The sequence below is a fragment of the Musa acuminata genome, chromosome BXJ1-10 (genome assembly GCF_036884655.1).
Source record: "Musa acuminata AAA Group cultivar baxijiao chromosome BXJ1-10, Cavendish_Baxijiao_AAA, whole genome shotgun sequence".
In the NCBI taxonomy this organism is placed as follows: domain Eukaryota; kingdom Viridiplantae; phylum Streptophyta; class Magnoliopsida; order Zingiberales; family Musaceae; genus Musa; species Musa acuminata.
The window spans coordinates 19,741,329-19,751,008 of record NC_088336.1 but is presented as its reverse complement, the minus strand read 5'-3'; the positions used below and the strand labels follow the sequence as shown (position 1 = coordinate 19,751,008).

Genomic DNA, 9,680 nt, shown 5'->3' with positions numbered 1-9,680 from the left:
CGCTAAAACAAACAGTGAGTTGGGGAGTTATGTACCCTACGTTAATAAAGGACAGAGGCAGAATTGAGTTATGAATTGTGCGTTTGACCAGCAACAAATACGGAGTTGAGAGTAATGGGTCAAGCAAGGACGAATGAGCCAGCTGTTGCACCAGTCGTTCTTAAAGTTCAGTTGGTAAGGAGTAAAAAGAGAGAGATGCTATAAGATAGTTAAATTTGAAATAAGCTTGAAAGTCAACATTAGCACCTCACCCGAACACCATAAGCTACCGGGCATCGACGAAAGAACAAGAAGCAACTGAACAGAACAAGAATATGCAATGGGAAGAAAGTATAGTTAAAATCTAAAGTCTCTTAGATAGTTGAGTAGCCTATGGTTAAGGTAGAAAGAAGGGAGTTTCGCTTAGATTCAATGATTTCTTTCAAGTTTGTCCTTTGACCTTAGTTTCAGAGTGGAGTAAGGTGTTGTTACTTTCCTCTATTATATTAGGTGCATACTCTTTGATTACTTTACTGGCCTAACTGTGCCTATCTGAGTTAGTAACGCTGCTAGTACTAAGAAAAAAAGCTATGAGTCAGCAGAACAAGCAACTAAAAATACTGCTAGTACTTCAAAAGAAGCAGCGAGTCCACAGAACAAGCAAGGCAGCTTGGCTAGTTCCCTAAAGAAGCAATGAATCCGTAGAACAAGCAAGGGAAATATATCGAAATTCTATAAGTCTATAAGCAACAGAGAACTGTGCCGACATTCAAACAAGCAACAGATTACTTCTGTCTATAAGCAACGGCGATTGGGTGCCTCTGTTCTTTTGCCGACATTCAAACAAGCAAAGGTGTTCCTCTCACAAGCAGTAATATGTTTTACAGCTCAGAGCCTACAGTCAAGTGTTTTGTCACTCTAACTTTATATTATATGCTACTTATTTCTTTCATCTTAAAGTTACAGGCGCAAATGGAAAGGTTTAGCTGGGCCCTAAGGACAGACGGAAAAGAAAAAGAATAGGAACAAGTAAGGGAACAAGCGAGTTCTTCGCCGTTGTGCTAACGGAGTTGAGTTCTGTATGCTAACGTGTAATTGTTTAGGGCATAGCCTAAGAAGAAAGAAATTAAGCAAGCAACAAGGGATACCTTATGGAGGTAGCTTGGTGCATAATGGGAAGTGTCAGAGCTTAAAGTATTCCAGGTTCGTAAATGATTGGCTTAGGGAGTGTGATACCATTTAGCCTAGGAGTCTCCAATATGTTACTGGTAAGAATTGATTCATAGATAGTTATTATATTTTAAGTAATTATAGTCATGTTCTACCTAATTGGCCCATGATTTAAAAGTTACGAGCATAGTTCCTATGCCTAATTTGATCATTGGTGACATAATGGGAGTAAGGTAATTATTACTATGTCTTATAAAAAGGATCATAGTTCATGAAGTAAGGTAATATGCATTTAGGAATATCTTGTAAATATTCTTAATCTTATCTCTTATTTAATACTACTTTAATTTTTTTGATTGAAAGTATTCTCTTTAACTACATCATAGTATTATGTTTTTATTTCCTTGCTCCTCCGTCCCTAACATATATGGTATTTAAGTTAAGTTTCAATTTGAATTTGGCATTATGACTTTCAATAATAATTTATATCCTTTCATAAAATCACTTAGATTGATGATTCATTTAGAGAGAAACTATAATCTCTCAAATGCGTCCTCTATGACATACATCATTAAGTCCATAGTAGTCCTATCTATTTATAAGCGAAAGCAGAGAATCTATGATAAATTATTAAGAGAATTCCTCCCATTAAAAGCAATCTAATATAATATGAACTTATTTTCTATTAATCATTATTGATCATCAAAATCTAATTGATTTTATTATATATCTTATCTAATTATAAAGGGTCACATAATCTAACAAATTCATCTCGAGAACGAAGTTAAGGGTTGTTGTAACCCAACACCACAATAACCAAAGAGAGTGGCTTTTGAATTCATTATTGGCCCGGTAGACGATTGTTAGAACCATTGCAGATTCTAACCTTAGGGTTGATCTTTTTAGGGGATCGGCCTCCTTGGAACTCTATAGGAGTTCCTCCCTCTAAGTTGCTACTCAAATGCCGCAGAAAAGATTCATATATTGCTCAACAAAAAAGGATGAATACATGGCTATTTATAGAGCTTCTAAACCCTAACTCCTAATAGGACTTCTACTCAAGACTACTACTTCTAACTAACTCCTAATATGACTCCTACTCAAGACTCATATTCCTTTGCAACTCCTAATTCTTCTTTAAGAAACAACCTCCTAACCCTAGTCGGCCTCTTCGTCTCTTTAATAGGGGTCAGGTTAGGTAGGTTTTACATGAATTCCCCTCTCTATTAGGACTCTCCTAGCTAGAGTCTTAACAATGATAAAGGAGGTAATGTGTGTAAGGCTTCCAATCCGATAGAAATTTAGGAATAGTATAATGTCATTTCTTATAAGAATAAGTGATCAAAGCTAGAATAAATAAATTCCATAATTGTTATATAATCTAATTCATAATAAATCAGCGCATACAACATTCAATAGATTTAAGAACTTTAAAAGAATTCATAATATTTCAATCCAAATAATCCCTTTATCTAGAGAGGCCAACTGCCCACCCTCCTATAAGTGGATGGGTCCAACTAGGCCCAAACCCAATGGTACTATTGACACCTATTCAATAACCCCAAGCTCTCCCTTTAAGGATGTTGAATCTCGAAAACCAAATGATAGTGTTTATAATCTGATCTGCATTTTGAGTGACGTTGGAAGCTTCGATCAGGAAGAGACAATTAAAGCAAAAAGAATCATATTGGGTCGGAATAGAACATGTTAGAAGATTGGATGTTGAGCCGGAGGATCGGTCGATGTATCAGCAAAAGGCTTCGGACCCTGGGTTCGGGCATTGGGCCAAGAAGAGCGAAAATTACATCAAGAAAATCGGAGTTACGGAGGTCAACTGGTCGATTGGGCAATGGTCGTAAGAGATGATGATGCGCCGAAGAATCGGATAAGGCGTCGATGAACCAATGACATGTCAGATAACATTTGGTTTAGCTTTGTAATAATTGTGTAGATCGAAGTAGGTTTTATGTGTGATTGAGTTAGAATTAGGCCAAGTCAATTAGGGGCCAATTGGGTCAAGTTTGGGTTGTGTTGGGCCATGTAAAAGGCCCAAACAATGACCCAACAGGTGGAATCGTCGATGACACAGTATTCGAGACTGTGTCAAGTGGTGGTACCTCCAGACTAAGCAATGTTATCGCCCAGTGATAGGGTGTCAGGCGGTGGTATTGCATAGTATTAGTGCTGTCGGCAATAATACCACCTAGCACTGGCAATGGTACCGCCAGTACCCAGAAGACCCGAGAAAAGACTAGTTTTGGCTCCAAATTTGAATCCATTTGGAGCCTATAAATATCCCTCTCATCCCTGGTTAACAAATACAAGTACAGAGAACTTAAAAGTGGGAAAACGCTGTAGCATTCACTTAGAGAAATCTCCTCCTCTAATTCTAAAGTTTAGAATTCGGTTTTGGGAGGAGTGAGTGCTTGTAAAAGGTTATCTCCTAAACCTTTGAAAAGGAGAAGAGAGGTGTAAAAGGGTAGTTGATCTTCACGCTTGAAAGAAGATCAGTAATGGAAGCTAATGGCCTCAAGTGAAGAGGAATCAGGAGTGGATGTAGGTAACGATGATCGAACCACTATAAAAATCTGATTTATATTTATATTTTATTCTTTACATATTTACTTTCACCACTATAAAAGGCTTACAAGTGTTCCAAAGGATAACTAAGAGCAGCCAAATCATATTAATTTCTGGTTTCGAATGAACGAATATATATATATATATATATATATGTATTCGAACGAGGTCATGGAATGCATTCCATGCCATGTACCGAGAAAGAAGGTGATCATCTGTCGGTACGAGAACGAAGTTGAGGATTGCTGCAACCCAACACCACAATGACCAAAGAGAGTGGCTTCTGAATTCATTATTGACCTGTTAGATGATGTGGTGTGTGTAACGCTTCCAATCCAGCGAAAAGTCACGAATAATATAAAGTTATAATTATGTAGATTTTGAATGCAAGAGCAGAATCAAAATAAAGTAGATTTCATAATTATCACATAATCTAATTCATGATACATCAACCCATAGGATACACAATAGATTTAACAACTCCGTAAGAATTCTCAATATTTCAATCCAAATAACATAGAAAATAATATAAACATACAGTGATCTTAATATATTAATTATATAATTTAATCAATAACCGATCCATCATGTTTCAACCGCACACTCAGAAAAATTTAAAGATAATCTGATACAAGCAACCCACAGTTCAATAAATACCGTGATTCATATGTTAATCAAAACTTATCATAAATAAATAATAAAAAGATGAAACAATTAAATCCTGGCATCAAATACCTTTATTCGCAAAATATTATATAAAGGAAGCATAAACTGGCGCAGAGACCTTTCATTGACCCTGCAAAGAAATCAACACAAGAATTAAGAGAATATATACACACACATATATAGCTAAGTTATTGGATAGAACCAAGAAAAATGACTTACAAGGAAGACCAATGCCCTTATTCTGGAGGTACATTTGTGTCATACTTATATGGATCCTTGATGTATCGCATGTATTCTTCGGAATTAGTTTGAATTCGGACATTTGGAATCTGTTGGATGATGTTCCAATGCTCGTTGCCCTCGAGACAGCTCCTTAGCAGCACTATGTTGCAGTACACTTCAAGTTTGCGGAAGCTCCATTGTGCAGAATTAGGGCGCTGTTGATCAATTAAGCGGGATAACCACTGAGGAAGCTGATCCATATGTTCCGGACATATCAGGACCACGTGCTGCAGCTTGTCGAGATTATCCACGTACTCTAGACTGGGGCAATCCATCACCTTCAGATACTTCATGGCAACGTTGGATATTCTGCTCAACATCTTATTGTCTCTGACGAGCAGCTTGTAACTTAAGCGGAGCTTTGTGACTTGTCTCAAGTTGTGAGCTCTCCGAATGCACAATTCCTTCAAGTTGGTAGCGTGGGATAGGCCTTCTGGAAGAGCTCTCAGTTTGGGACAGTCTACGAGAAAACATTCATTTAGATTGGGAAACAGCTTCAGGTGTGTTCTGTGACCACCTTCCTCCACCCCGCATAGTGACCATTCTTCCCAGTTGGGCATGTCGTTGATCACCAAATACTCAAGTTTGGGAAATGCACAAGTTCCTGGGAAACTGCGGCCGAGAAACTCAGGCCCAACGGTCATGACCGCTTTGGCTCCTTTGATCCGAAGAATTTTCAGCAAGGGCAGCATGCCCAGAGGAGGGAACTCTGTGCATGATGGGAACACCAAAAGCTCCAATTGGACCAGGTTAGGGAGTGATTCGCCCAGGGAGGACGACATCATCCAGTTTGGGAATTGTCGACCCGGGAATTGTTCGATGAAAAGAGTTCGTAGGCTTGAAGGAGGAGAGAGTTCATTGCATATCTTCTCGGCTCTCATCTGGATTTGCTCCTCCTTTCTCCATGTTGTTGCTCTTCTATCCTCACCACTATCAGTGGCATCTCCATCTTCCCCATCTTCTGGTGGCATCCAACTTAAAATTAGTTCCCTAAGAGAATGTTTCTCCGCTAGTGCCGAAGCTGCCGTCACTGCCCTCTCTAGCCTGTATATGCTCAGATATCTTAGCTTGGAAAGATGTTGTAGCTCCTCTAATCCACACCCGACCTCGTCCACCTCGTTCGTCGGATTGTCATGACCGACCACAAATCCATTGAGGTTGTTAATATTTATCAATTTCCCGATTCCCTTCGGTACATGAGTCAAAGGAGTGTCTTCAATAACGAGACTCCTTAGATTGTGTAGCCTAGTGATGGTCATGGGAAGCTTGTATAAATATTTACATCCTGAGATATTCAAGGTTTGAAGGTTTACAAGGCACCCTATAGATTCCGATATCTCATGAATCTTTGTTCTATCAAGATCTAGGTATCTTAGGTGCAATAGATCTCTGATGCAATTTGGAATTCTTTCGATTGATGTATCGCAAAGATCCAATACCCGTAAATTTGGTAACCCTTCGAGTACGTTATCCTCAATTGTAGTAGTTGAGAGGGAGTCTCTGACCACTAAAGTTCTCAAACATTTCTCTTCTATGATGTGATCCGACAGTACTAGTTTTATTCCCATGTTAGATATCAACAACCGACGAATCTTAGCGTTGGCTTTTATATTTAATCTCTGACCAACTGTAATCGAAAGTCCTTCTTCTTTCATCAAGTGTGTAGCGAGCGCCCGTAAATGGTCATGCATACAAAACACATTCCTGTTTACAAACGATGGATCCAGTTGTAGAAGATTCCTCGAAACTAGTTCCCAATAGTACTCCTCGGCTACATCTTCCATCAGCCTACCTCCTGCTTCTACAATAAGGCCTTCTGCTACCCAAAACCGAATAATATCATTGTAATGAAAAAACTCGCACATGAAGAACGAGCAATAAAGAAAGCATTGTTTCAAATGAGATGGTAGATCCTCATAGCTCAAGTGCAAAGCTCTTGGAACTTCTTCGTCAATCTGCCGATTCGTACTCCATGCGTCATTCTCGAGGACTTGTTCCCACTCCGCTGTGCTTCTGTCCTTGGAAATTAGAACCCCTGCAATAGCTTTGATAGCAAGAGGTAGTCCATCACATTTTCTAACAATTTTCCTACCTACTGCCTCCAACCTACGCATGTCATCCTCCTCCCCAGCTGCGAATACAGTCTTCCCAAGCAACATCCACCCGCTGTTATCATCCATTTTCTCAGCTTGGTGCATATAGCTGGCTTTCATACCTCTTAACACTGTTTCGTTTCGAGTGGTAACTAAGATCGTGCTGCTACCTGCTCCTTGACTTAGTGGTTTCCTCAGGAAATCAGTCCATACATTTGGACTCCACACGTCGTCCAACACGAGAAATAAATTTTTAGTAAGGAGCGAGGCAAGTTTGGGCTCCAATTCTGCTCTGCTTTCTCCCTCAAAAGATTCTGCTTTGGTTTCACCTCCTGCACACCGAATTAACTCTCTGAGTAACTTGATCTCCGAATAATCATTTGAGATATACAACCACTTTCGGATAGGAATGTTTGCTTTGATCCTTTCATCATTATATATTTTACTTGCTAGAGTAGTTTTCCCGATTCCACCCATTCCAACAATCCCAAAAACACGACACTTTTGTTCGGTGTTCTCCAACATGCGATTGATTAGATCGTCGGCAGCTTCTTCGATTTGTTCCCCCACAATGTCCTCCTCAACTTCCAAGGGAGACGTCTCACGTGGTGGAGGTAGTTTTTTAGGGTGGGATTGTTGGCTTGGGGGCTGTAGATTTCGAAGGATGGAGCTATCTGCCGCTATTCGTTTCAGCCTATCATTGATTTCTTCGATTTGGCCTGCGATCTTATGGCGGTATTTGGTACACCGAAAGCAGGAAGAGAGGAAGCTTAAAGGAAGGCTTACCGCCCCTGAGGCTGATGTCGACGCCCGAACCTCCAAGAGCTTTCCCCCTTCCATCACGCACAGATCCATGACGTCGTCGGCGTCGTACATGACTTCCTTCAGCTTCCTCACCCAGAGCTCCATGCCGGGATCCCCGCTGCGGCTCTTCTGCTCGGCATGCTGGAGGAAACATTTGATCGTCTCCAGCGTCTCCTGCAACGCCTTGATCTTCTTCTTCACGCCCAGCACTTTGCATATCTCTCCCTCTACGAAAGTTGCCACATCGTCGACGTATCTCGAAACGAAAGTATCCAGAATCATTGCCATCTCTCCAGGACGAACAGGGAAAAGGCCTCGGCACTCTCGGGAAGAAGACTCGATGCCCCAAGTGGTGGTTCCTCGAGCACACTTACATATGATGATAGAATTTTCATCAAAAGAATAACTTAAGTTGGAAATGCTTGCTCGCAGTCATTGTCGAGAAAGAAATTTTGTTATGATTGTCAAGTATTTTTCGAGTCTTATTTAATTAATTCTTAGGAATTCTAGTATAGAAGAATCATTGATAAATTAAGATTTATTTATTCTATCAAAATCTTATTATCAAATTCTTTGGTTCGATCTTACCATTTCCATCTCATCTTTTCAATCCTTAAATTAATATAAATAATTTAAGTATATATAATTTATACAAGGTATGTTTGATTTAAATCAAACTAATTAAAAGGATCATAAACATAACTACTAAGAATTTTATAAAATAAGTACTTAGAATAAATGATAAAAAATCTAAAAAATTTAATTTTATGATAATTACTAATAATATTTAGACATTATTATAGTTTATAACTATCGCACTGAAATATTTTTAAAGATCAATTTAAATTTGTTGATAAGTTATCGATTGACATATTAATGAAAGAATTAATTAAAATTTAGTGTGAAAGTATTTAAGGAATTCAAACAAAACTATAACCTCAAGAACATTGCATGTTGGGCAAGAATATAGTTGAGTTCTTTTTTATACAATTTATTTTTAATTTTATTTCTTCTTAGTTTGACTCATTTAAAATTTATTATAATAAAAATTAAGGATAAGTGAAACTTAAATGAGCTGACTAGTATATGTATTTAGAAAGAATTAAAATTAAAATAGGAAAGACTCATAATATTTTGGGTACAACTCAAGAATTGGATTCAATTCAAGGATTGGATTCAATTCAAGGATTGAGTAACAATAAAAGAAAGAAAAAGCTTTAATCATTTGAGTTTATAAATGCTATATAAACTCATAAAAGAAAATTATTTTGTAAAAATAAGAGTCTTCAATTTACATGAAAAAAATTAGATTCAAGGACTATTTTTAAATATATATTGTTTATCTAAAAAAATTCAATGGATATAGATCTTATTACTCTTATTATAGTACAAAAATAGTTGAATCTAGTAATATAAGATTCTTAGAAAATAATAAATTAATTAGAGCAAAATTTTCAAATTTAATATTAAAAAATTATAGATTTATACTCTTTTATCATTTTATATTCGAGAGATTTTTTTCCTTAAATCACTGAAAGAATTGATGAATATGAATAATAAAATAATATTAATAAATAATAAAAAAAATCATATATATATATATATATAATCATGTATATATTCTATCAATTTTTTGATTTATTATTTAATTATTAATTATTAGATTTTTCTTCTTCCCCAACAATCTTGGAGTTCACTAAATATAATAACTTGATTTCTTAGTGAGACATAAATTCTTCTTGAAAATTGATAGAAATAATTGAAAATTACGAGGGACATAAATATATGTCTTATTGAAAATTGTAATGACAAAATATGTCATCAGGATAAAATATATAAAATCCCTTAAGAAAAAGGTAAGATCAAATTATTGAAAACAAACAACAAACATGTGGAACACATTACTTTCGTAGAATTCACATGAGATCATCCACACAATTGGTGTCTCTCTAGTTAAAGCCCAAGCCGCCATGAGAAATCCAACATTATTGCACGTAACTGTTAGCTAAAGGAAACGTAGATGTAAAGTTAAAATAGCACACATCTAAATGACATTGACTCGTCATTCGTTAGATTACTATTCGACATAACATCCCACCAACCTGA

The 9,680-nt window shown here is 37.1% G+C and overlaps 1 protein-coding gene across 1 annotated transcript; it reads right to left on the bottom strand.

Moving 5' to 3' along the window:
* Window positions 1–4,253: 4,253 nt before the first annotated feature.
* LOC135595368 (putative disease resistance protein RGA4) lies at window positions 4,254–7,957 on the bottom strand. Its single transcript, XM_065086200.1, has 2 exons — window positions 4,615–7,957; window positions 4,254–4,525 (listed from the first exon to the last, which is right to left on the bottom strand). The coding sequence occupies exon 1, from the start codon at window positions 7,860–7,862 to the stop codon at window positions 4,632–4,634; it is 3,231 nt and encodes a 1,076-aa protein (XP_064942272.1). The 5' UTR covers window positions 7,863–7,957; the 3' UTR covers window positions 4,254–4,525; window positions 4,615–4,631.
* Between the last annotated feature and the right edge of the window lie 1,723 nt (window positions 7,958–9,680).

What these genes read in the sequence shown, in the direction of transcription:
- LOC135595368 (XM_065086200.1), bottom strand. Translation starts at nt 7,862, where the DNA reads ATGGCAATGATTCTGGATACTTTCGTTTCGAGATACGTCGACGATGTG.